Here is a 27,831-nt window from a genome sequence, read left to right as displayed (position 1 = left end):
CCTGATTTAGTAACCTAGGTTGTGTAGACTAGAACGAATGAGCCACTTGAGGGCAAAACACTTGTCCAACAGTATTAAAACCCATTTTCAGAACCCTTTTCTTACAGAAGTTTTCACACATTTAATTCTCCAACACTGGCACACCTTAAGGACTAAAAATCTTTAAGGCAGAGAAGACTCGAAACTTTCTAAACAACGGTGAATCAAATACCATTACAGTTGTATGGTTCATGAAGAACCAAGCCCACTGAAATTTATTTGGACATGTATCCATGTGGAATCCTGGTCTAAAGAAGCCGTATTTCAGATTCAACACTTACATTCTTGATATTGGGTCTATCTATTTTGCACACAAGACATCTGGCCAGGTTTCTACAGTTAGCACAGTGCCTGGCACCTAATAAACACTCACAATCAAATATTTATTGAATGATTTAGCAGTGGCTCTGCCTTCTCTGGGAAGTATCTAGAAATAAAGCATTATAAATTTTGGCCCACCTTGCTTGCAGGTCATGATTATCTAGTCCTGGGTACAAAAGCAAGCCTGAACTACTTCATCTCAGCAAATTTCCTAAGAATAGTTGTCATCTCACTTCTTAAAACTCCTTACACTCCAAATCTTTTATATACCAGACTCAAATAATATTAATAAATGGTAGTAAAAGTGATGCTCAACAGGATCTCACGTTTATTGAGAAGTGATTAATGGTAAAAAGAAAGGCAACACCCTTTCCTCATTGGCTGAACAAGAAACCGAAGAAACATTCACTACACGTTTTACAATATTTTTCTCTTCCAAAATGCATTTCTGTAAACAAGTTTTTACCACTGTTCTTAGCTGTGAAATCAAATTAATCCTGACTTAATCAGTATAATGTACAAGAACAGAACATTTCTTAGGACTCCTAGTACTTTACTTTGAGTAACAAAGGGTCAGAGAAAATGAACTACCCTTAAAGACACAACCTTGGGTAACACTGTTAAATTCTCCAAGACAAAAATTCTTCATAAAAATGTTCTTCCAGTTCGGAAGGGAAAAACCAAATCCCCACTTTCTGGGGTGGAGGCCCATACCTTCAAAACTCAGGTGTTCTCCAAGTGCAAATGTCAAAATGGGGGGAGGAAAGGGTTTAAAAATTAGAGAAAACTGTATGCACTTACGGACTTTAAAATCCGAAAAATATAGTAAAAAGACAAAAAAAAAAAAACAAAGCATTATGCTCTGAAATCACAACCAAAGCCAAAATAAAAGGGACGTTTTTCACCTAACCTACCTAGAGGGATTTTTTGTTTAGTTTTTTCTTTTTCTTTTTTTTTCATTTTCCAGTTAAGTCCTATGTCTTTTGTGAAATTCCAATACTTAAACTGCAAGTCTGCAATCGTCTCTGAAATCAATGAAATTAAGAAAAAAGTCCTAATTCTCTTGAAGGTCATTTTTTTCCTCTTAGGATATGCAGATGCAACCGTTGCTGCAGTCTGTGCAGAACTGCTTTTTTATTTTCCACGACCTTGACGTTCCTAGAGGTTAAAAAAAAGAATTGAAATGGTTAGTTAAAACTTATCTAAATATGCTTAAGAATTATTCACAGGTTAACACAATAGAAATTTAATTATTTGTGCTAGATAGAATATTCCCTACCAATAAAAATCAACTTCTTTTATTTTAAGCCAAAGTAGTAACACTCAAGCATTCCAATATAAAATTATTTTTGACTAAAATTTCTTACATGATGTTTTCTTATAATAGCATTATAGTTAGTTTAGCTAATACTTGTCAGTCCTCCAAAACATGGGCCTAATCTAAGTAACCCAAACATTCATCTACAGCCTGAAGAAGTGAAGCAAATTATACATATATATAAAATACTAAACAAACAAACAAAAACACCCTAACAGTACTCTAGTCTTTCATACTAGTCCCAGACCCTCAGACACATTCATAAACCTCAATTTTCATTTTTGCAAATTGAGGATACGTTACCTCATAGGGCTGTGAGAGAATTAATGAGCTGACACAGAGAAAGCCCTCAGTCCATAGCAAGAAAATTATCCTTTCCTCCTAGAGCTTAAAATCTACATAAAGATGGATTTTGAAATCTAATTGCAATACCTCCTAAGTTTTCACTGAAATATATATAAATGCTCATTTCTTATGAGGAATCATTCTTTATAAGCATTTCATAAGTTTACCCTAACCGGCTTTTGATTCCACACACTACACCTCATGGATTAGAATTTTCAAAAATGAGTCAATCCACATGCCTTTTAAAAGCCAAAGTTGTAACTGGTTAGGAGCACACACCTGAACTTACACTTGATTCATCAATCTACTGGAGCAGAGTCACTTGCTCCTATTTATGCTGATAACTATGGTTCTGAAGTTAAATATGATTCCTACTAAAAAAGAATAGCAACTGTTACTTATGGACTTCCATGTTCCAGGTACTGTACATAAGAATGATCTTCACAATCATCTCAGAAAGACTACCATTCCTGCTTCAGAGATTAAAAAAAAACTGAAGTTCAAAAAAGTTACTTGACCAATTACACCATGTTATTACAAATACTTACATAAAAGTCAACAAAGTTAAGTGAGGCTTTGTGGTGAACTGACTATCCTAAAACAAAATTATGCCATGGCCATAAAAACAGTATCATTTATTCAGAAAAAGCAGTTATCTTTTTGTGATGTCCCTCCCACTTCACATACCTGGAATTAAGGAACAAACTCACCAACATATCAAGATCTGGGATATTGTTTTTTAAATAAGTCACTTTGAAATTCAAATTTAATTTAAAAAATAACACACCTATACATTATCTCTGCATATCAAACTCAATTCAAGGATAAGAAAAAGAAATTCAGTGCAACATTACAGAGCTCTCAAAAGTTTTGATGTTCTTGAGCTACAGTACTTTTTTTTTTTTTGCCCTGTCTATACATTCTCCCAAAGTTTCGATAATACATTGTTTATAATAGGAAGACTACAATTTAAAAACATCTCTAGAGTTGGCCAAAGTCAAATATTCAAAGTACCTTGTATCTCATACCAATTTTAAATTCATTTACCTGGTTTTGCCTTTCATAGTTTGGATAAACATCCTTTATCTAACCTCTCTTTTATTATTGATCAAAATATACCTTTGGCTTCACAAAATCTGGACTCTCTGGTATGTTAAATATCTCATTCCTATGCTTTTATTATTCTTTAAGCCAAGAATGTCTGGCCATCTATCCTTTAAGGTACAGTTCAAAATCCCCTGCAGCTTTCAACGTCCTTCTAAATCTGCGTCCACAACTGAAAATTAAATTGCATTGTTTTGTTTCATGTAAAATTAGTCCCAACTCAATCAAAATCTCCTAGAAAGCAAAGAACAGGTCTTTGACTAACCTCACTCACAAACTACTTATAAGTTTAGCAATGGATAACAAATTACAATTAACTTTTAAATAAAATTCTGGTTCTCATCACGAGAACTGAGACTGTGTTAGGTGATGGGTGTTAATTTACTGTGGTAATCATTTCTCAACATATACATATATCAAATCATTATGTTGTGTACCTAAACTAATACAATGTTACATGTCGATTACAGAAAAATATTCTGATTATCTATTTTAACATAACCCCAGGAATAAACAAAACTTATGTGCCCCAAATTGTACCAATAAATTAGAAAAGACTTTACCAAATCCATTTTCCCCTAAAAAACATGCTTACATATAAGTTCATCAGCATGCTTAATAATAAGCCATTCAGACTAGTCAGGAGAAATTCAGAACAGCATTGTGTAGTTCAACTCACTACATCAATTCATTTTTTAAACACAAAGTTTGTTCCACTTTACAATATGCTACAAAATCTCACAAATACCTATGTTCAGCTTTGCCTCAAACATAAAATCATTCCTGAATCTTAACTATACAATGATGCTAAGAAGGCAAGTACAACCTGCGTTCTAATGTAAAGCTGTATGCCAGGTTTTTTTAATTATACAAACTACAAACGACATTAGCTGCCTTAATTTCCTGTTCAACATCAAAAAATCAACACATTGATACAATTCAGCAGGCTGACTAGATTGCTCTTTTATTTCTAAATACAGTAGTCCCCACTTATCCACAGAGGGTAAGTTCCAAGATATCCAGTGAATACCTGATACTAGATAATACCAGACTCTATATATATACTATGTATTTTCCTCTTCATATAAAGGAAGCACTTTATGGCTTCTCTTTGACTTATCTGAAGCGCCAGCATACTATTCTTGTGCTTTTGGGCTTTTATTAATAAGAGTGCCTTGAAAACAATCACTGCAAATCACCTCGACCAATCCTATAACAAAGATAGTTACTAAGTGGGGGTGGGGGTGGTGTGTGTGTGTGTGTGTGTGTGTGTGTGTGTGTGTGTGTGTGTCTTTTAGCATATACAATGTGGATGCACTAGACAAAGGGATGATTCATATGCCCATTAGGATGGAGCAGGACAGCACAAGATTTCATCACATTTTCAGAAGAGCAGCAGGCAATTTGAAACTTATGAATTGTTTATTTCTGAAATTCTCCATTTAATATTTTTGTACCATGGCTGACTGCAGATAACTGAAACTGTGGAAAGCAATACCACGGATAAGGGAGGCTACTATACAGTTTTTACATATACATAAAAAATAAGCTTATATATTTACAAATGATAATAAAGATAACATCCATCTCGGAGATTATAGACACTTAAGCAATCACAATACTATCTTGAAAAATAAATGAACTTAGAACCAATAAAAAAAACTGTTAATTCAGATTTTAAATACATTAGATTTTTAAACATTTTCATTTTAAAAAATATAAATTGGAAACAGGAATCAGTAGGATCCTGCTTGAAAGGCCTCCTACTGCCCAAATCTGTGACAAGTTGAGCATTATATAACCTTAATGATAAGTGAACTATCATAGTTGTATCTGAGATAGACAAGAATTAGCAATGGGTACAAAAACTAAAAGGTGAAAATTTGATGAGAAATAAGGCATTTCTACAGTCTCAAACTACTTTCCTACTTATTACAAGAAAAATAGTAGCTTTATAGTGAATAATCTGGTAAATATTTTAAACAAGGGACCAAAGTTAACATTACCAATGATGGCCTAAACAGACATCTTATACCTCCTAATGTGATGTAATGAGAACACGAAGTCACTTCTGTGTTAGTATTCCTGCCAGAAAGGCATATTCTGAGTATACCTAATGAGACAACCTTAGTTAAATTGTGGGACACTCTACAAAAATAAATATCATATACTCTTCAGAAATGTCAGTCAAAACAAACAAACGAAACAGGGTAAAGTGTGTGTATGTAACCACTGCAGATTAAGAGACTAAATAAAAAGATATGAAAGCTAAAAGATCCTATAGTGGAACCTGGACACCACACACACACACACACACACACACACACACACACACACGCTATCAAGGACATTAAGTATACTGGTTAAATATGAATAAAATTTGTAGATTAAATAATAGTATTGTATCAGTGCCAAATTTCCTGATTTTAATAATTGCATTGTGGTTGTTAAGTGTATGTTCTTAGAAACTACACAGCAAAGTATTTAGGAGAAAAGGGCATAATGTGTAGAAATTACTCTCAAATGGTTCAGGAAAAAATTGCACACATTTCCAAATATGATGATAAAGCAACTGTGGCAAAATACTACATTGGTAAATCTGGGTGAAGAGTATATGGGAATTCTGTGCATTATTCTTGAAATTTCTCTTAAGTTTGAAATTATTTCAAAATAAAGTTAACAAAATGGGAAGGTGATAGTTTTTGTTTTCAGTTAATTCTACAAAAATTGGCTGCATTAAAAAGTTATTTTTAACAATTCATAAAACCTTGAAATGTGTTTTATTTTCTGACTTACAAAATCATCAAACATAAAGGTATTTTTAGCAAAAAAGAAAAGAAAGCCTGCCTAGCAGCTTTTTACAAGTCTTTTAGAGTGAGAAAAGATAACCCAGAGATTATAACACAAGGATCATTATCTTTAACCACTTTTGGACATTAAAACCTTTAGGTTTCTATAAAAGATTTCTCTTATGGGTTTTCTTTCACTTTTGTGGCTATTTCCTATTACCACTGGTAATACTACACTAAATGCCTTCAACATATGATGAAAAGGCTTCACCTGTAGGTCAGCTGGTATCAGTATTTCTAATCAACCAGTCCTACCCTGGTAATATTTAATAAAGGAAACAGAAGAATGACAATGGATATACAGTAAAGAGAAGAGAAACACATAAAAGCAAACCTGGACTTCCAATGGGTCCAAGTCCCAGCCAGAACTGCCCATAAGCACAACATACATTTGTATGTTATACATAAAGATGCTGACTCATCGTAACAAGGAAAGTAATGTAGCAAGCTGGTATTTCCCCCACGGTGTTGTCCTGTGGAACCTGTGTAGTATTAACTTGGTTCTCCTTAGAGCTGTGTGCAGGGCAGCTACATTGAAATCTGCGGTAGGAACAGGCAGAGTGTCCAATCAAGGTTAAGCTGCCATGAACTGGCTGTCCACAGGTGTACAGAGGTAAGCATAAGATCCTCAAGCACAAACAAAAATCATTATTAAGTCCCACTTAACCTACAAACAGCCCAAATGCTAATAAAAAGAAGGGAAGATACACTTCCTAGAGCTTGAGGATACTGCAATGGTAATAAACAAAGAGTAGAGGAAAAACGAACAGAGCCAAGATTTTACTGAATTCACACCCCATCCTAAAATTCCCACTAGGATACTCATCCTGATCTTTCAATCAATCCAGTCTCAAAAAGAATAGAAACTAAAGAAATAATCTAAAGAAATAAAGATAAATTTTACCCATTTCCTGTTTGCCCCAAAAGTACTCGCCGGCAGTGCTTGCAGCTGCAACGTTTACCCCAAGATAACTCACGGATTACAGTCCTCACCCTATCCCCAAAATGTGCTACAAAATCTCTCACTTTTATTATTATTTTCACATCACTCTCGTATATCGATAGTCTCTGGAAACAAATGACATAATTCCATTTATAGTATTCTGTTTTTAGTAGTGGTATTTCCATTTTCAAAATACAGTAATTCTCAATTGCTGAAAATGTCAAATCCTAGAAAATGCAGCATTCCTACACTTGATGTTAACATGCTCGAACAGTTGTTAGCAGAAGATTCATTTGATGCATCTGATTTATGTATACATTTGTTACAGTAGGAGCAGAGACAACTTCTGTTTAGAAATAACTCCGAGAACAGTTTTATATTTTATTTTCACAGTGAAAACCAGTCAGATTTGCTTCACCTCAAAGAGCATGTTTATGTAAAATTAAATTAATGCTGGCAGCAAGTTGCATTTTTTTTCCTAAAAGGGAAGTTAAAGATATTAATGCAACAACATGGATGGACCTAGAAGGTATTATGCTAAGTGAAATAAGTCAGAGAAAGACAAATACCATATGATCTCACTTATATGTGAGATCAAAATAAACAAAACAGAAACAGACTTATAGATACAGAGAACTGATGACTGCCAGATGGGAGGGGGTTGGTGGGGCTGGGTAAAAAAGGTGAAAGGATTAAGAAGTACAAATTAGTTACAAAATAGTCATGGGGACAGAAGTACAGTATAGAGAATACAGTTAATAACATTATTATAACTGTATAGTGCCAGGTGGGTACTAGATGAATCAGGGGGAATCATTTCATAAATTATATGTCTAATCACAATGCTGTACACCTGAAACTAATAAAAATATTGAATGTCAACTTTAATTGAAAAATTCATAAGCTATTAAGAAACAAGGGAAAGAAATTTCTAACCCTCAACATCTGGTCCTTTGCTTAAATAACTAAAGATAATACCCACACTACCCACCCATCCCACCTCAGCCCCTCCCCACTTTATAGCTATTATAAAATATAAAACTTCCATGTCTAGAGGAAATATCCAAAAAGCCACAGGTGGCAATGTTATTCAAATTCTGTACATTTGGGTTAGGGGCACTGAGCCCCCAATGCAGTTAAAAACAGGTATGTAACTTTTGACTTCCCAAAACTTAAAATAGCTTACTGTTAATTGGAAGCCTAACTGATAATAGTTGATTAACATGTATTTTGAATGTTATATGTATTATAAACTGTATTCTTACAAGAAACTAGAAAAAATAAAAATTAAAATCATTAAATACATGTACAGTACTATATGTATTCGCTGAAAAAAAATCCACATATAAGTAAACCTGTGTAGTTCAAACCCACGTTGTTCAGGGGTCAACTGTAGTAGATATTTCTGCCTACTTATTTTTCCTCTATTTAACTTAATAGCCTTTCTCATTTCTACTACCTGCCCTCTCCCTCCACTATTAGTGGGCTATAAAACACAACTGAGACATATTTATATTTACTTGTCAGGTATAATTTTTTATACCTAAAATCGAATAAATGTTTGTCCCCTCTCCCTATTAAATTTACTTATATGGGCTCTCAACTTAATTTTTGTATATCCCTATGGACCTTGATTAGAAAAGAATACAAATTTCAGTACTCCTGGCTAAAAATGAGAATGCTTAGATAGGCTAACATGAAAAACAATGTGATTATATTAAAATCACTTTCACTGTTTTGTTTCATATGGCTTATCAATCTTCGTAGGCTCTGGTGTTGTGAATAAAGAGTTAAATGAGTCTAATGGAGAAAGGCTAAGTTATACATAATGTTCTGCCTTCCACAGGTGAAGGAACAAAAATATTTTCCATCAGTTCTCCAATTTAAAGCAGGACTATAATATTTTATTAAAAATACCTATCTTCTCATCCCCTTTTGAGTTTTTCTAGGTGTAAATATGGACATTAGCTGGAATGAATTTCTGGGAAATAAAGTCGGGGCACCGAGATGAAGTAAATGCATTAACTAACCATTCCTACCATCAAATTCTTTTCCAAACCTGTTAAATTTAGTAGCTGAGCTCCTAAATACATTTCACCAAAAGGGTCAGAAGTAAAAAGCCTGGAAAATCCACTATTTTCAGTAACTGAATAATAAATATGACTAGTAACAGAACTAAAGGCAAGATAAATCAATATATTAGCATTTTTCAGCTTAACTAAAAGTAAAATTAGAAAACACTAGCTCCAAACCAAAAGCAATAGTTTGACAGGCTTGACTATTCTGAATCATTCTTTGGCTCTCCAGTAAGAACTACATTTGAACCAAAACTAATTTCACAATAAAACCAACTTCTCAAAACACTTCAGAATACAATTTAAAAAATAAGGTTTTTAATAGCTTGTCAAATCCCCTCTACAGCATAAGCATATTCTGCATTTGTGCCCTCTTCATTCTATTCCAAGGGTTGGACCCCAAAATGGAAAACCAGTAGCACTATTAAGTACCACGGAAAAGTTATTTAAAAATTTGATGAAAAAAATAAAAATTTGATGATAGTCCAAAGTAAACAAAGATGTATATGTGTACATATACATATATAAGCCAGACGTGTAGGTCACAATAATCATTCATAAAAAACCTATATGCCAACACTTTATATATATATACACATTTAATCTTTCTAACAACTTGACATGGTATATTTCCAATTTTTAAAAAAATACGAAGACTCATAGTTTACTTGCTCAAATTAGTGATAGTGGCAGATATGACACCAGATGTTCTTCTGGAGCCCCTAGCCTTTCCACTACTATACAGAAGACATGTTAACAGGATCACAGAATCTAGGATTCATACCCTAGTGATAATATCAACCTAATATATGTATACCTAAATATTTTCAAGGCCCATCAATGTAATATACTTAATAGAATCCCTCCCCACATCGCGAAAAGTTGATTACCTTTAAAAATCAGCCCTCGACATCTTAGTTTGGCCAACTTCAGGATGGCTAGTGACCACTAAATCTCATAGCTTAAAATTTATCTAACAACTCTAAAAAATTGATGTGCCCACAAAAAGGAAAATAAACAGAACACTAAATAATGTAAAACTTAAAACATTACAGCCTTTTAGAAGTAGCCATAATGCCTCTAAAAGAATAGGTTATAATATGAAGTCACATGTGTAGGATATTAAGCCAGACACTGCCACCTTTTAATGGACAAAAAAATATAGGCAACTCACCAGACGCTCATACTATTGACAAATGATGAAAAATGGGCAAACTACTCATCAAAAGACCCTTTCAGCCTTAAGGTAGGCCACATTATTTAAAGATACAACTGGCTTATTAGATACATGTGAATAGAAACATTTTGTCTAAAGATGAAGTCTTGAGACTGGCAGGTAATAAAGAACAGTGATGGAGAGGATTACTAAAGTACTACTAACGAAGAAAACTTAAAAGACCAAAAGTTTAAAGACCAGACTTGCAGGAAAATAAGCATGAGGAATGTGAAGTGGGAGTTACACAAAACACTGACTAATAACATACATAATCCAGGAGCTCAAATATTTAATATAAGAAAAATACCTACAGACCTGATACAATGCAGATTTCAAGGCCTCACCTCCAAAGCTCATTCAGTAGGTGAGGGAGAGTAAGAATCTGCAGTGTAAGCACTCCCAGATGGCAACTTGTACAAACTGAGAAACTTCTCTTCAATCATTTCTAATCCTGTAAGAAATACCTAGGGAGCTTACTAAATAAAATTTCTAGTTTCACATTCTGGGGGCAGAGTCTAGTTACCAGTATTTTTATAAATACTTTCCAGATGACTCAAAGTTTGTTTTAAATCATTACCATTTTATTTTGGGAGTTTATACTCTGAAGCTCTCACATAGTCCACCCTGTTCTCCTCCCCATCTCTGCAGGCTTATGGATTCCAAGTAAAGTAATATGTGTCATTAATGACTGAATTACATCTAAGTTCTAGTTCTAGCTCTGCCACTCAAATAAGGTAATCTTGCAATCTATACAAAATAAGAGTGGGGTAGACTAAAACCTTCCTGCTCAATTTTATAACATTATGCAGAAACATTTCTGTTCCCCCTTATTCCTATTGCCTATTATTAACAGCAACTTTCACAAGATTAGGTAGAGTAGATCCAACTCATTCCATTTTGATGTTTGTGATGAAGAATGATTAAACCCGAGTGCTTAAATGTTTAAATTTCAATTATTCTCTCCTCACAGACCCATAATGATGTTACTGTCTACTGGCATCAGTAGGTAATACAACATTGTTGTTAGCTATTTTAAATGATCAAAGTCTGAAGATGCAGCAAAGTACAAGAACAAAATAAGCTCTGTAGCAAAACAAACTCCAGCTCCTCTACAAACTGTCTTAGGAAAGTTGCTCCACCTTTTCTAAATGGTTTCATGAATACACAAGTGATATGATTAAAATTTCAACTTTGACATATGCAGAAGAGTACTAATAATTTCATAAGAACTACCGGATATTAAACAGCAGTAAGTGTAAATAAATTAGAAAGAAGAGTAACTACCCTTCTCTTCCCTTTCCCCTCCATATCCAACGGTTCAAACTTGGGGGTTAGCCATTTTCCTCCTTCATCTTTCCTCTTTTTTCCTATCCATCTTTCCAGATCCAACTCAAATCCAGTCTTCCATAAAAATCTCTTGATCCTAGTCCTAATTGCTTTTGCTTTTCTTCTACACTTGTCCTTACTGTAAAATCAGCACTTTAACATACACTGTCCTATGCTTTTTCATTTATGATATCTCATAATTACTTTTTTTTCCCCTTTGACTAACTGGAGTTAAATAAGCTCAATGAGGAATCATTTATTCAGCAAAGGACAAAAATCATTAGGGCATGAATGATTTATTGAGTTAGTTGTTGTAATTAAAGAATTTGGTTCAGGGAAGGTGGCAGTAACACGCAAATTTATACTGAATTACCTGTTTCTGTGGAGAAGAAAGGAGGAAGGGATAATCTGAACTACCAGTCTTTCTCCTTGTTCACTTATAGACTTGCATGATTCAATGGTAGAGAGATCATTTTTGTTTGTCCTAAATCAGGGACAAAGCTTTTTCTCTTCTACATGAAACTCCTGAACAGCTACAATTTAACACTCCCTTTTCACACTGTCCCTTAAACTAGAGCAGTCAAAGCCAATGCTGCAGTTCTCCCACCTCCTGTGAGATGTACATCTTCCTCATCCCCTCTCCCTTCATACTAAATAAACCAACACACCTAAATGAGATGAAGCTGCAGAATGCTTACATTTACTTCTTCAACTTCAAAATAGATCCCCTTCCCCAACTTCTATCCACTATTCCTCTATTTTAAAAAATTCACATCATCCAACGAGTTCCAAATTATACTCCATAGGGAGATACGTGAGGGATCTCCTGGGAGGAAAAGAGGCTAACCATGTAAAGTTAGCCATTCATGGAGTTCTGATTAAGGTTTTGTTTAGGGGTGAAGTGGAGGAGGAGGAGAGTCTCCTTTAAGTTACAGGACTAATCTTTACTTCTGGCATGGCAGGTAAACAGAATGGCACCCTGAGTAATTCTTGGTTTTAACTATTCAGAGTAGATAATGATTCCAGAGTTGCTAACCCTTGTCTCAAAATGTTTAAGTCTGGAAAAAAATAGCAGTCCCCTATGGATTACTCTCTAGCCCTATCAGAAATGAAGACTGCCATTTTTAATATCCAATTCATTTTTAATATCCAATTCAGACATTTTTATGCAGTCTAATTTAGCAAAATAGCCCATACTAACTAAATAAAAGCTGGTCTTACTTCACTAAAGCTCTTTGAGGTCTGGAACAGACAGCTTGGGAGACTTTGTGGGGAGACAAGAGGTTAGAATAATAGAAACAACAAATGCAGTCTGTTAAGTGATACATGGAGACTAAAACCTTCAAACTAACAACGAAGCACTCTGACAGTACTTTTATTCAACAGTTAGCCGTTGGCATTTGCAGTCATCATCTGCTACCTCTCTGCAGTCTCTGAATAAACTGATCATACCCCATTGCTTGAAATTCTGTTCAAGATATAACCTTTTCCTTGCTCTCTTTCTAAAACTTAAAACTACTCCATATTTATCTCTTTTTTTGCTCCCTCTCTTTAACTCATCCTTTAAATTTTGTTATTTCTGGGAGTTCCTTCTTTGGCCTTCTTCTCTCACTGCATGTTGACTCTAGAACCACACTGCTGAAGCAGAACACCAGCTGTTTTCTTAGCTTGCTTCAGTTTCTTTGTAAAACTTTATAAAAAACACTTTGTCGATGATGAGAAATTACATGAAAACTCACATGTATACTGAAGGCAGCTGTGTTACATAATGTACAAAATGTTCAAGTAATATCAGCCATTATTTTTATTACCAATATTCTTAAATAATCTTAAAATCTTCCATGCCTTTACCTATACTGAGGACCAAAAACTCCCAAATTTCTATCAACAGGTTTCTCTCCTGAACTCCAGATCCTTACTGTCCCACAGGCACTATTTCCAAAAGACAACAAATCTCCAAACCCAAACTCTAACCTGTCATCCTATTGTCTCTAATTTTTTTTAATAACTAGTTGGCAAATCCATCCACCACATTCTTCAAATCCAACCTCCTCATCATCTTTGTTCAGGCCTTGATGGTCTTTTTCTCCCGGACTATTAAGCTTCTCATTTGATCTTTCAGCCACTTACAACTCTCTTCATTTAATAAATGAGTTTAGATAAATTGCTAACCTGAGTTACCATTTTCCTATTTGTAAAAATGGGATATTGCCTCCCAGGGTTGGTGTGGGGATTAAAGTAAGACTATGAAAGTACCTAACAAAGTCAATGCTAAGTATTTCATCCTTCCTATCTTTCAAAGTGTCATTCCACACTAACCACCCTCCCTCTACAATCCAACTAAAACCAAATTAGAGGATAAAATCCAAAGTCCTTCACATACTGGGTCCAAGAAACCTGTTCAGCTTTATCACTTACAATTCTTTTCCACATTAGACCCATTATTCTGAAAACATAACCCATTCACAAGACAACCATGTTTTTAAACCTTCTCTTCTTCCTAGATTGCCTTTGCCCTCACTTTCATATCTGGCGAACTCCGTATTTTACACAGTGGTCCGTAGGCTTTGGGGCTAGAAAGACTGTGGCTCTTCAGTGTAGTTCCAAAATATTAAGACAAAGGTGAAAAAACAAATTGTCAGAACTTCACTAGTTCATCAATGATTTGAGCAACTTCTTTGCTAAACTGAATAATTTAAAACCCTCTCAGATTGTTATTCAAAACATATCAGAGATACAGACACGTCACACTTAAGTTTAATCTTAACATTTTCTCCATCACTTTAAGCCTAGATAATTGACAAAACTCAAGTCCTAATTTGCACATAGCATTTTCCAGTTTCCATAGTGTAAACAATATGGCTGATTTCAAATATCCATGTGGTACCACTAAATGTGGGGTAAAGAAGAGATGTGTAATAGCACAGTATTAAATACTGATACAACAGATGTAAATAACCTCAAGCGATAAATTTTAATATTATGGTTTAATGGTAATAACAATGGTGTTAAAAGTTTATGTAATTTACCTGTAATTTATAAGCTGTAATTTATAATGTAATTTAATATAACACCTTTTAATACAATGTATTTAAATTTATGTAATTTGTTTACTAATGACTGTTTAACCACCAGCTTGCTAAAATTCTTTAAAGCTAAACAGTTGGCTCACAATTAGCCAGCTCTGGCACATCACTGGACTTACACTGAAATATCAACTCCACCACTTATTAGCTGTGAGACCTTGTATAAATAACCTCTTTGAGCCTGCTTCCTCATCTGAAATATGAGAGTGATATGAGATAGCTACTTTTATGTACACTGTGCCAAGCACTTATTTCACACCAAGCTCTGTGCTATCGTTTGAGTGCTTACTAGTCATTCTATGTGACATGGTTCAAATGTTACTTCCTCCATGAAGCCTTCCTTAATTTCCTCCGAAGTTATCACTCTTCTCCAGAAAACTAAAATATTTCTCTATTCCTCTCTTACAACTCTCATACCAATTTTATCCATGTTGTTCTCTTAACACTGTCTGGTGCTAAGGCAAAGACGGTGCCTTGTTTATCTGTTCTATCCCAGCAATTTACAAAAACATTGTTGAAAGATGGATACAAAGATCATGGTTCAAAGAGATCCAAATTCACTGCCGTCTATTCTCTTCTAGTCCTCCTTTAAGAAGGTTGTAGAAAGGCCTAAAATTTTATCATGCACAAAGGTGATGATTAACAGAAACGGAATTTCCTCAACCCTTTTGGCAGAGACACAAGTAAAGTTAAATCAAGACAGAAGTAGACATAGAGAGCCTTAGAATTTTACAAACAGTTCAGGTTTGCCATCCTAATTAAAACAAGATGTCCACTAATTAGTTGTGAAGAGGAAATTTAAAACAGCAGTGGAGCAGGGAAATAGTAAATAGAAAGTAACAATACCCATGGTTATTTATTTCCTAAGGACTTAATAAGAAGAAAACAATATATTTGGCTAAATGATGTTTTTCTTCCTCTGACTTTTGTATCACTAAAACTTGGCTATTTTTAAATTTTTTCTAAAGTTGGAAATGGAACCAAGGTGATTATTTCAAATATTTCTCAACAAAGGGCAAAAAGCTTCCTCATAAAGAGAAACATTACCTGTGGCAACACTACAGAAAAATTGAATTTTAAAAAAGGAAACATTTTCCTTCAACAATCATGTCTATGTTCCTTTAATAAACAAATCTAATACATTTTTTCAGGTAACAATTTTTTCACGAATACTTACACGATAAATATTTATTAAAATAACTACCCATATACCCTAGTCTATACTAAAATATACTGGGAATCCACCAATTCTTTCTGTCATTCATGTCCTTTTAGACTCAAGTTCTTTATTTTTTATATGTCTTTAAGTATTTAGGTCAGAAATTATAGAACAGAAATAATCTTCCATAAGAGACCTATTTAGTAGCTTCAGGTCTTCTTCCATTAACATTAAATGTTTTCTTGGACCAGCTAACCCTCGCTTATCCCTGGTTTCTTGATCTAGATTATCCCATGTATGAATTTTCTGTACAACGTATCTAATAAAAGACCTTTTAGTCTCTTCAAACTCTCCTGTGACTAAGAACTCCAATTTTAGAAAGTTCTCCTCCCTTTTATTTACAAAAATATTCCTCCCTATTACCTTTGTCCAGTTGCTCTAATGCTGTCTTTGGCATAGAGAATAAATCTGCCAGTTTTAAAAACATTTGGTAACCGCTATCACACTCCCCTTCTAAATCATCTCTTCTAAGCTTAACATTCTGCTAAACACTAAGGCACATTATGAGAAATAATATAAATGAAACACATTGTGGGAAGAAGTGAGCTGTACATATTCAGTAATTATTATTACCATATACTAGTTCACCTTTACTTCTATACACTTCCCACCATCTTCCATGCAAAAACATTAGTTACATCAAGGAGCTCCTCCATCCAGATTCAATTCAAATTAGACCTTAAACTCTAATATTTTTTTAAGCCAACTTTATACCTGTCTTGGTAGATTCCTTCTATATCGAATTGCATGAACGTTTCATTCAACTCCTTTAATCTAATCTCCAAACTTCCCTCTTGAGAAATCCATTCCATAAATACCAATCAGACTTATTCTTGAACTCTACAGAGATTCCTGTTCCAAATTCGTATTTATAAAATGTCACAGATGTGGGCTCTTCTAAACCTACGTTCACTCTTTCCAAAACACCTCTATCTTCTATACATCTTTCAAGATTCAGCTGAGACCACTTCTTCCACAATTCTCTGACCAATCCACCCATACCCCAGGCTAGATTAGACAATCTTCAAGCTTCCAAATTAGCACCCTGTAACATACTTTGGGAAAATACTTTTGTTTTATTTTGTTACCTAATACATTCTTGCTCCCTAATACATTCTTGGTTTCTCTGTAGTTTCTAGAACACAGCAAAGTTGTTCAAAGAAAAGATAAAAAGCATCATCTCAATTCTTAAACAGCATAATAAAATTAAGTAAATCCAAACACACTCCAAGTCACCATTTTTAATTCTTCTGCCTGAAAATAGTAGTAATTTTAGAGGTACTTAAGAAATCCTCTTACTCTATGGTATCAGGTGGGTACTAGACTTATTGGGGGCATCAATTCATAAGTTGTATAAATGCTGTACACCTGAAACTAATATTGCCAACTATAAGTGAAATTAATTTTTTTTTAAATCCTGCTATTCTCACCTAACAGCAATGATGTTTTAAAAAATACACACCTATTGTCACTATAATCACATCTTCTCTGGATCTCTCCCTACTCTCCCATTAGCTTTCCAGTTATTCGAAAGACTCATTTACCCAAATGCCTATTAACACTAGGCTAGGTATTGAGAATTATGCAGTTCTTAGTCCCCTCTACCATTCTTATTTTTACCTATAGCTAAAAGGCTACCAATATAAGTCAAAAACTGAACCAATTATAATGAGGTTTATAAAAAAAAGTCACTAATGCAGAATTATTCCAAACAGTGCCAGACTATTCTGAAGTTAAAACAAAAGGAAAAGTTAACTCGCTGCTGTCTTCTTCTAAATAGCTAACAGTAATTCTCTCAAACAAAAATCTTTCAGAAAAAAGGCCTGTGTGACAATATATAGCAGAGCCAAGTCCTTCAAAAAACATACATCCTTTGACCCAGCAGTAACTCAAAAAAATACAGATGTAAATCAATATTTTTATCAAAAGATTGCAGTGTACTTTTTGCTGGAAAAAATTACAAAGAAGCTAACATATTAAACAATTAGGAATTGGTAAATTATGATGATATATCTAATACAGAACACTATGAAGCCATCAAAAGTGATGTTGCAGGAGAATATTTAACTTGGGAAAAGTTCTAAAATACAGAAAGGCTACAAAACAGTATCTCAAGTATACAGCAAAGTAGACCACATATGGAAGATGTCACTACAATTTGCTCAAAGTTTCAAGCCAGATAGCTCCAATGCTTTGACGGTTTTACGACACTTAATGAGATCACGTGACAAAACAAGTCCGTAATACTTGACAAAAATGGCTATAATACTGCTTCAGTGTTTTCTGCCAAGATGTATGCCCAACCTCAGAACTCTGGAATAGCTGTGACATCATTTTCAGGATGTAGTTTAAGTATTTCCCCAAGTTACCATGCCCACGTGGCACGAAGAATTTTTTGCAATCTTGCAAATAATACAAAGGCACACACACAAACACCCCAACCTAAGGGAGTCTACTGCCTCAGTAAGCTACCAGTCCTATTCTCATGAAATTTTTGTCTTGGAAGCCAAAGACTAAGAGAACAGTTTACAGTCAGTTATATAAAGATGTTAAGGATAACAGTGGGCAAAAGAGTAAGGTAATACTGACTGAAATGCTAACTGAGTTTAATAGTAATCACAGGACCTCCCTGAAATCCCAGCAAGCTCTTCTTACAGAAGGTAAACTAAAAAGTAATCTGATATAAGTACAATCTGAAGCTTTTACTTTTTTTCTTGGTGGTTTGTTCAAGAGTCTGAGAACAATTAGGATACTTATTCAAAGTTCTTTATGGAATGGTTTTAAGGAAGATCCATTAGTTAGCCTAACAAAGAACCTAAACCTTAGTACACGAACTCTGAAAACATCAGAAGATTGGCCAATTCCAATATATGAATCTTAGTCTACGGCCATGCCACCACGAACACACCCAATCTCGTCTGATCTCGGAAGCTAAGCAGGCCTGGTTAGTACCTGAATGGGAGACTACCTGGGAATACCAGGTGCTGTAGGCGTTTAAAAAAATAAATAACTGATATATGAATCTTACACCTACTTAAGAAGTTCAATTATCATTTGCTACTCAAGTGAACTTAATACAAATACACTTGATTAAAAGTTCACGTTATCCCAATACTTAAAAAATTTTTTTAAAAAGATTAAAAAAATAAAATGGTTGAAAGGGTTAAAAAAAAAAGTTTACATAAGTAGTCTTCAAATTTACTACTTCATTTTTAAACCGAAGTTTCCCCACTGGTTCTAACACATACTCCAGTTTATCTTAGCATCTATGTGGGGCAGTCCTGAAAATATTCCTGTATTTGCCTTTCTGCTTTTAATGACAAAATGTAGAACATAACTTTGCAGATGAAAGAAGACAGATTCATAATATGAGATATTATGCGTGTTTCAAGTGGTTAAGGCAAGCACCTAAATGTGTTAAAAATCTGCCATGCCACTATATGCTGCCTAAAAGATCATGCCCCCTTTCCTTGCACCTCTAGAAACAGCAGCCTGTGAAGACATCTTTAGAGACTTTCAGATGTCTAGCAAAAATAACCAGTAAACTTTTTCTACAAGATTATGGCAGATTTTAAGTTTAAACTGTTAAACTTTGGGAAGAGAGTTTAAAGGACTAAAAACGTTTCTGACAGCCAACTTTCCAGTTTCCAGTTATCTGGCTGTACATACCCAACACTTTCAGCATCACTGACAAATGTTATCTCCATTTCTTTCTTATCTGTACATACTAGAATATAAAATTAACAACCATCCCCCTTCAAGTTGGACAAGTATGAACTTCTGATTCAGTGTTACGAAGGTGGAGAATCTGCCAAAGGCTCCTCTTCCCACTGCTCAAAGGAATGTTTTTATACAGGCTTAGCAAGTGTTTAAGATCCTAGACTGAAGATATAAGATCCCTATTAATTCATGACAAATTTAAGAAAAATATATTTACAGAAACTTGTTAGGCTTTGGGGCTTGTGTTTTTGGTTTTTTTGGTTGATGCTTATTAGTATCAGTAATTTTTTAATATACTGGGGTGGCATTGGTTAATAAAATTATATAGGTTTTAAGTGTACAATTCAATAATATATCATCTGCATACTGCATTGTGTGTTCACCACCCAAAGTCAAATCTCTTTCCACCACCACGTATTTGTAGGTTTTTTAATTTTACATTTGAGACTAACTGCTCAAGATTCTCTCAACCATTTATAGATCTTTTCAAAAAATTTCCTCTTCGCCCATCTTTTCACCCACTTCCTACATTTAAACGTCTTTAAGTCCTTGATAATGTATGATCTGCCCTAACCAGTATTTTATCATCATTCTCTTATGGTCCTAAAGTTTATATTCATTCAATCCACAGGGACGAAGTATTACCAACTCTTTCAACTAAATTCAATTGTTTAGTTCGGATCCATTATCCATCCACTCTACCCGAGATTCCCACTTATTAACAAAAGAAACAAGAAAAAGTGACCCTTCAAGAACACAACAAAATGTCAAGAGCAAGAAGTATGCTTTTTTCTTATTAGCATTTAATGGGAAAAAGCTTCTGAAGAAACTAAGCAGAACACTACTATGGATAAGAGCAAGAAAGTTCTAAAAAGCATCCTCTTAACATTGTCAGTTGTCAGAAGGCAGGCTGAAAAATGTCAGGGCTTGATGACACACCAGCCCTTGAAAAAAAACACGGTAACTATTAAGCCTAAAGTTAATTCCAAAAGAACTTTTATCTTTTTCCCTGCCTTATTACAGCCTCAACCTTTTCCTACTTTGATTTCCATGGTTCTATCACTTTGATCATTCCTTTTGCATTTTTTACTCATTCATCTCTTTCTGCATCAAGTAAATTCAGTTTTTCTATTGTCTCTGCTTCCAAGCCCATATTTCTGTCCTCTATTAATAGTCCCACACTCTTTCACATCAAGATTCAAATAGTAAGTCCAATTATACTTCCATAAGGACTTGAACTGTTAAGTGATGTTTAAGTGACTTAGTAAGTTTAGTATCATACCTCTCCTGTTCTCCCTACAAGTCTTAAGAATGGTAAGCTGGTTACCTTTTTAACACTTTCTTCTTCCTCTTGGCGTTTCTCATAGTGTGAGAAGTCATCAAAAATGGAAGTGGTGTGCTTGTAGCTGGCTATGATTTTCAACACCTGCTTAGCTTTTTCCAGAGGCACTTCCTGAGTGTCCCTGGAGTTGGTCACTGGTTTATTCTCGTTGTTCTCTAGGCGAATGTGTCGCAGCTGGCTATTGGGAACGTCCTTCACGAAAATCCACCTGACATCAAACCGACCCTTCCATTTGTCCTGGGACCACACACCTGCACATGTGTTGTAGTCCACAGCAGATTTCATTTCCGCAACGCCACAGAAGTGTCCACTGCCGTTGACACTGAAAAGTAAGTAAACGGGGCCTTTCCCGTTCATGGAGCGATAAGCAGCATCCAGTCTCTTGTTACCATGCTCTGTGCTGCACCAGATGTTATACTTAATGGAACGGTGAATATCGTCCTCAGAGTAACTCTTAATGATGAACACCCGGCCATGTTTCAGATTCCAGTCAAAATCCTTAGGGTTATAGTTATTAATGGACCGTAGTTTCTCCAACACTGGGTGAGGTTCTGAAGGAGTAGATCCAGATCCGGCCTGAGACTGTCCTACTCCATTACCATCCACCCCATTATGACCAAACCCACTGCCACGGTTCCGAGGTGCTACCCAACGGGTTGACTGAGCTGCCTGTTGCTGGACTGAGAGCTGGGCAGGCTGTGGTGGAGGTGGGGGCAATGGCTGTGTCTGTTGCCCTACTGATGCATGAGCCACTGGTGGGCTATTGTTAACCTGCTGACCTACAGGCTGCGGAGACCCCTGGGTTGGCTGCTGACCTATATTCTGAACCAAAGCCTGTGAGGGGGCTTTTGCCACAGGACCTTTGTTATCCCAAGTTCCAATATCCATGTTATGCTTTATTGGGGGTGGTGGAAGACTTGACCCTGCAATGCCATTCTTGGTCTTCAACTTAGGTTGCTGTTTTGCAGGCTTGCTAGCAATATCAGCCCAAGACGCTGGTTTTGGAGGAGCAATGGTAGCTGGAGGCAAGCTATTAGAAGCCACGATGTTACTAGTAATGGACCCACTACCGACAGCAGAGCCTACAACTTTTGGAACATTGCTTGCAACTTCTGTGCTACCCAACTTCAGTGCTGCCATCCCTTGGTCTATAGTATTCATGCCAGGAGCTTTATTGAGGGTCTCACTGGCGAACGCTGACTGTCCATCAATCATGGCTCCACCTAAGGAGCTAGGTGCATAAGCATAATTGCTACTATATCCAGAGCTCTGAGTAGACTGTCCCTGAGAACTGTTATTTCCCCAAGCTGAGAAATCAATCCCACTGGGAAAGAAATTAAAACCATGCTGACCAAGAAATGGAGTGCTACCAAGGGCTCCTGGTTGTCCAAACATTGCATCTGGTAGGAAGTGAGGCTCTCCGTTGCTCAGCTGTCCGTAAGAAGTCAAATAGGGCATAGCTGTGTCACCCCCAGTAGACCAAGCAGCTTCACCCAAAGAATAGGAGAAGCCAATTGAGGGACTGTAGTAACTGGGTAAGTATGAATCTGACATGGCAGTATATGCATTATTCTGTGGAAGGAAAAAAAGGCAAATTAAAACTAAACACAAAAATAAAACAATCTGAATATTTCCTCTCTCAATTATTCAAATATGTCAACAATTAAAATATTTCAACCATTACCTTAAAAAAAAAGAATGACCATTTTCAGATGTTCTCTTCCCATAAACCTGCATCTATTTTTACATTGTAAAATATTGTGGTTTAATAATTGAAATGTTTAAATATTTCAAATTAAATTTACATAAAGGGAATATGGGCCCTCACTGAAGCACTACAATTAAGAAAACCAAGCATCTCACCAACAGCTGTTTTGCTCTACAGAAGTGTTGAGATGATGCTTTTATTAAAACCAGTATCTCTGAAACTGAGTGGAAATTTTGGCAGAACAGAGAAGTATTCAAGAGTTGCCTATTAAAACCATACCAGAGTAGATAAAAAAAAAAATTTTTTTTTAAATAACTGAAGGTTTCAAGTTCTATCTGAAAAATCTGTGCAGCTACTCCTCAATATAAACCAAAAAGCAAGTTTCACTACTTGGCAAACCATCTGGGAACATCGACAGATGTCACTACTTAATTATAAGTTGGAAAGGAAATAAATGTACAGTAGCTTCCAGAAGATTTAAAACTAGAAAAATGTTGCTACCTGTTTTGCTTCTCCTATAAAACGGTTGTAAGCTGAAATACACATGCACATGTCTATTAAAAACAAGAGTATAATTCTAAAGATACCATATATAGTCTATTATCTTTAAAAAGAGAATCATCCTAAACAACCAGAAATATAAACTTATAGGCAACTAGTCTTCACATTAGCAAATTACACTGCAAACACTTCAATTCATTCTTGATCTTACTTTTTTAGTTTACGCTAAAAGTATTTTCACTTCTCTTTAATAAATCTTATAGCTCACAGAACAGTCCCTTAAGTGAGAAGCTAAAGGTACATAAAACTGGTCTCTATAGATGTAGATACTGCTTAATTCAAAAGAGTACCCAAACTTCAAAATAGCCCTTGTATATAATAGTCTATTAACTAATCAAAATATGGAGTTTTGTTTTCTTGAGACTTGGATGACTGTGATGTTAGGCCTTAAGCTTGTATTACCAAAGCTGATAGTACTTCTCCTCAGCCACTAAAACACACCTCTTAAAGATTAAATGTTTCCACTAATGTGGTTCAATAAAATGGTGGTGCTTCTGCCAATTTTAATTTTCCTTAAAAAAAAAAAAAAAAAGCTGTCTTTTCATATATAGACTCCTCTTAAAACTAAGTATTTCCCAAACGTGGTGCTAACATTTTAACAAACCCAAATCCATTATGTATAAGAAATTCAGTCTATAATCAAAGGATTAAGCCTGAAGGATTACACCAACATAAGGTAATAAAAAATCAGTTAAAAAGAATTATTCTTGACTGTACTACAAAAACAAAGATTCTCAGGCTCTCTATTCAACAAGATGTATACTTTCCCCAATGTTTTTTAAATAGACGTTTAAGATTTAGCTTACGTAAGAAAAAACAAATGCACTTAATATCACAGGTTATGCCATTATATAGCTGAATGCCTACACCTGAACTGGCAAGTTCCCACATGCCCCTGAGCTCAAAAATCTGAATTACACAATGTTTCACAAGAACTACCTAGAATTATATTTCCAAATGCTCCCACTCTCCCTGTTATAATGATTATGTAAGCAAACTACTTCAAGAGCAGGAACCTATTAATAGGTTCATTCCTCTACTTCCTTCCCTACTTTTCCTGATTAACTGGTTGTCTACTGCAAAAACTTTTTTCCAATCAGTTGCTTAAGTGGTTTCTATACATTCAATGCAAAAAATTTTACATAAAGAATCTAAAAGTTTTATGTAAGAATTGGGTCCAAATATGGGCACATGTTAATATGTCAAGTTATTCCAGACTATCATATAGCATCTGTTCAAAATTCATAAGAAGGTTCCATAACCTTCTTTAAGGATATTTTGGGTAAGTTACTGGCAATTTTCCTTCTGGTTTATTAGTCTGAAGAGTTATATTTATTTGCTACAATTTCGTAACTATGTCTTTGATACTCAAGATACTTATACAAAAGAACTGCCAAATTAAAGAAGCGCTAAATGCACAGGTCAGGTACCTGTATGCAACTAATATTCCCATTAGAAGACAGGCTACATTGCAAAAACCTCAATTACTCTTTATCTTAGTTCATGCTAAGCTTTATTTCATCTTCCTTTTTAACTAGATTTTGTAAATCCTATAGCTAGCTTAAGTGAGACTCAAAGGTATATAAAGTTGGTCTTTACAGATGTATATACAGCTCAACTCAAAAAAAAGAGTACCTAACTCCAAAATAGTTCTGCTAATCTAAGAAACCACTAACTAGTGGCCAGAGACAAGGAAGAATACCCAGCTCTGTAGCACTGAATAAAGTTCAGGTCAGTTTACATTAATTTTTCCCATCACAAATTAATACAAATTTCCAAAAAATTTTACCCCGCCGATTTGGGGAATAAAAATTCGGAATACTTAATCCTGGAAAATATTAAGTTTTGCACTGTATATTCACGTTAAGGAAGAAGAATTACTCAAACAGGCGTTACTGTTCGTACACTAAAATATCACCAGGACTAATCTCATAGTACGGTGGGTTTGCTGACAAGATGAAAATCTTCACAGTCTATAACATTTGTAACAACTTTTTATAACACAAAGACTAGTATTAAGAAAGTTACCCCTGATATTTATTGACAAGAAAAAGATTAATGGTATACACCCTTTGAACAGGCATGTAAATGGTTAACTACTCACGGGCCTTGCCTGTGGACTCAAGTAAGGTTCAAAATCATCATCATTTAATCCATCCTTTTGATGTACAGATCCATTTTGTACTAAAGGGAAAAAATTCAAATTAGGAGCAGCTTCATGGTACAAACTCCCGCCCAAACTAATCAAACATATCCCAACGAGAAAAACATTACTAAATAGAGCAATTAAGTGTGAATTTCAGAAGGAAAAAGATGAGAGTGAATGCTGAGCAGTATTCATCAGTGAAAATGTCTCCCTCCACCCAGACAAGCTGATCTAAAAAGGTCATTTTACTTGCTCCTCTAGATTTCAATGCCCTCCCGCTTCCTCTCCCCCATCACATGTGAGTACTTCCAGAGTGTGATCCATGAGGATGAAAAACAAAGGCCTTCTAAGACCTACAGGAAACTAAGGACCTGAGACATTTCAAAACCGAATCCACCCCCACCCTTAATGAATTACTCCTTGTTCGCTAAAAAGCTGTTCGCCAGCTGCAAACGCACATCGAAAGGGTCATATACTTAAGTATGAGGCACCTGCGAACTAAGCGGCTTCCGAAAGGTCCTCGCCCAGGGGCGCTTCCCGGAGACCCCGCCCCCGCTACTCCGCGTCCCCCTCCCGGCCCAGGGCTACCGGCGGAGCTGGGCTCACCTTTGTTTCCTTGACCTTTTGGTCTCTGAGGGCGAAAGAAACGTCGCCGAGCAGCAAGTTGTCCGAGGAAGAAATGGAAAAAGAAAGACAAATTAAAGCTGGGCCCAGGAAAGGAATAAAGGAGCAGGCCTGAGGGGACGCGTCAGGAATGGTGGTGAGGGGAAGGCTGAAAACGGAAGGCAGGGAAAAGAGCGAGGCCGGCGGGGCCCAGGAGAAAAGGCAGGGGACGCGCCAGAACCAACGCAAGGGGACCAGGAATTCAAGGAAAGGGAAGGAAACAAGTTAAAAAATGAGGCCCGCTGAGGGAACACGACGCAGCCACTGGGCGCCGAGGCCCGCGGAGAGGCGGGAAGAGCGGGCTGAGGGTGAGGCGCAGGGCGCGGCCAGCCCGAGAGGCCCGAAACCTGGCCCGCGAGAGGCGCCGCCTCAGCTCGGCCCGACCGGGGGCGGCGGGCCCAGGCCTAGTCGGGCTCCCTCTCGCCTCACACAATGGCCGAGGCATGCGGGCCGGGCCTGTACCTGCTCCAAGAGGCTGCTGGCCGACATGGCTTCTCGGATCCTCACGGGTGCGACGGCGGCAGACTCTCCTCAGGGCGGCGGCGGCGGATGAGCCCCGACGGCGGGAGCAGGCGGCGCGGGGGCGGCTTTTGTCCCTGACACTCCGGGGCCTCGGCGGACGCAGCGGAGACACAGCGCGCGGCTCGGGCTCCGGCTCCGACTCGGCGACGCTCTAGCCCTAGAGCTCAACGCCCGTCTCTATGCCTTTACGCGCGCGCCCGCCCCTCGCAGCCGAAATAAGAGCGCCGAGCTGCAGAGGCGAACGGCGAGCGCGGCGCGACGCTGACTCTCACATTCACTCACCCACGCGGAAGGGGCCCGGCGCGAAGCACCTCGGGAAGGACGAGGCGGAGCCGCACCGCCCTCTGGTGGCCTGGAGGAGCGGAAGCGGCGCGCTGGGCCTCCCCCATCCCACCTCCTCGGGGTTGGGGCCTAGGAGGGTGGGGGCGGCCGGAGCCGCACCATGAGGTTGTAACTAACACCTAGAGGGAATAACTTTAGCGTGAGAAAACCCACAAAAACCTGCACTTCAAGTGAGAAAGTGACTCCCCCCCAAGCCTGAGAGACCTTTAAATAAACCTGCTTCCCAGCTGCAGATGGCACCCCACCCCCATCTGGGAGGGGATGTGAAGAAGGGTTACAGAGCCCCCAGGGAAACATCATGGGAGCCCTGTCTTTCAGAAAGACACACACTCCCCTTCCCCCAGGGGCCTGGTTATCCTCATGTATTAGCACACCGCAAAAAAATACATAGAGAACAAAAACATCCACAAAAAATCTGATCTCCTTCAAAAGAGATTCATCTTTGGCATTGCGGGGAAGAGAACCTACGATTTTTTAGGTAAATCACTGTTCCTTGTAATCTGTTAAACTCTGGACTTTATTTCCACACCTTACGCATGTGCACAAAATTGTACACGTACTTTCAACGAGTCCAGAGAACCTATAAATCTAGGGACTGCAAGAGGAAATGTCCTTACCTAGGAAAGAAAGGACATTAACACTATTTGAATACCTGCTGTTGGTTAGGTTTTGTTGTTAGGTGCATTTGAATATATTAAAAAGCTTTCAGCATCTTCAATATGCTACCAGTCTCTATTTTACAACTGGGGAAACAGGTTAAGTAATGTGGCCAAAGTCACAAAGCTATTAAATAGGTGTACCTGACACCAAGAAGAACACAATAGTGTCCCTCCTCTCCCAAGAGGAATCCTGTATTCAGGAACCAGAATCCAGAGGAGATCCAAAGGATGGGCAAAAGCATTTTTAATCAGAGACAAACTCAATTCATGAAGGAATATTTGATCCTAGGACAGCCCATCTCCTAATAGCTTTTGGTATTGCAAATA

General features: G+C 36.7%; 1 protein-coding gene and 1 pseudogene across 2 annotated transcripts; one reads left to right on the top strand and one right to left on the bottom strand.

Annotated features, from left to right (window-relative positions):
- Window positions 1-665: 665 nt before the first annotated feature.
- Window positions 666-26,826, bottom strand: YTHDF2 (YTH N6-methyladenosine RNA binding protein 2). 2 transcript variants are annotated; one of them, XM_016132011.2, is made up of 5 exons: window positions 26,444-26,826; window positions 25,925-25,949; window positions 25,277-25,356; window positions 20,889-22,475; window positions 666-1,518 (listed from the first exon to the last, which is right to left on the bottom strand). In XM_016132011.2, exons 1-5 carry the CDS (start codon window positions 26,468-26,470, stop codon window positions 1,495-1,497), a joined length of 1,743 nt encoding a protein of 580 aa, XP_015987497.1. In that variant the 5' UTR covers window positions 26,471-26,826; the 3' UTR covers window positions 666-1,494. The 2 variants fall into 2 exon arrangements, with proteins under 2 accessions (XP_015987497.1, XP_015987496.1); XM_016132010.2 differs by lacking the exon at window positions 666-1,518 and having other exon boundaries at window positions 20,345-22,475; window positions 26,444-26,766.
- LOC118605293 lies at window positions 18,722-18,834 on the top strand (annotated as a pseudogene).
- Window positions 26,827-27,831: the final 1,005 nt, after the last annotated feature.

This window comes from Rousettus aegyptiacus, unplaced genomic scaffold, assembly GCF_014176215.1.
Source record: "Rousettus aegyptiacus isolate mRouAeg1 unplaced genomic scaffold, mRouAeg1.p scaffold_m13_p_1, whole genome shotgun sequence".
NCBI lineage: Eukaryota > Metazoa > Chordata > Mammalia > Chiroptera > Pteropodidae > Rousettus > Rousettus aegyptiacus.
The sequence above is the reverse complement of the archived record's forward strand: the minus strand, read 5'-3'. Positions and strand labels throughout refer to the sequence as shown.

What these genes read in the sequence shown, in the direction of transcription:
- YTHDF2 (XM_016132010.2), bottom strand. Translation starts at nt 26,470, where the DNA reads ATGTCGGCCAGCAGCCTCTTGGAGCAG. An exon ending in CCAGCAGCCTCTTGGAGCAG is followed by an intron (nt 25,950 to 26,443) that starts GTACAGGCCCGG and finishes TTTCGCCCTCAG; the next exon opens with AGACCAAAAGGTCAAGGAAA. An exon ending in TGAGTCCACAGGCAAGGCCC is followed by an intron (nt 22,476 to 25,276) that starts GTGAGTAGTTAA and finishes TTCCTTCCACAG; the next exon opens with AATAATGCATATACTGCCAT.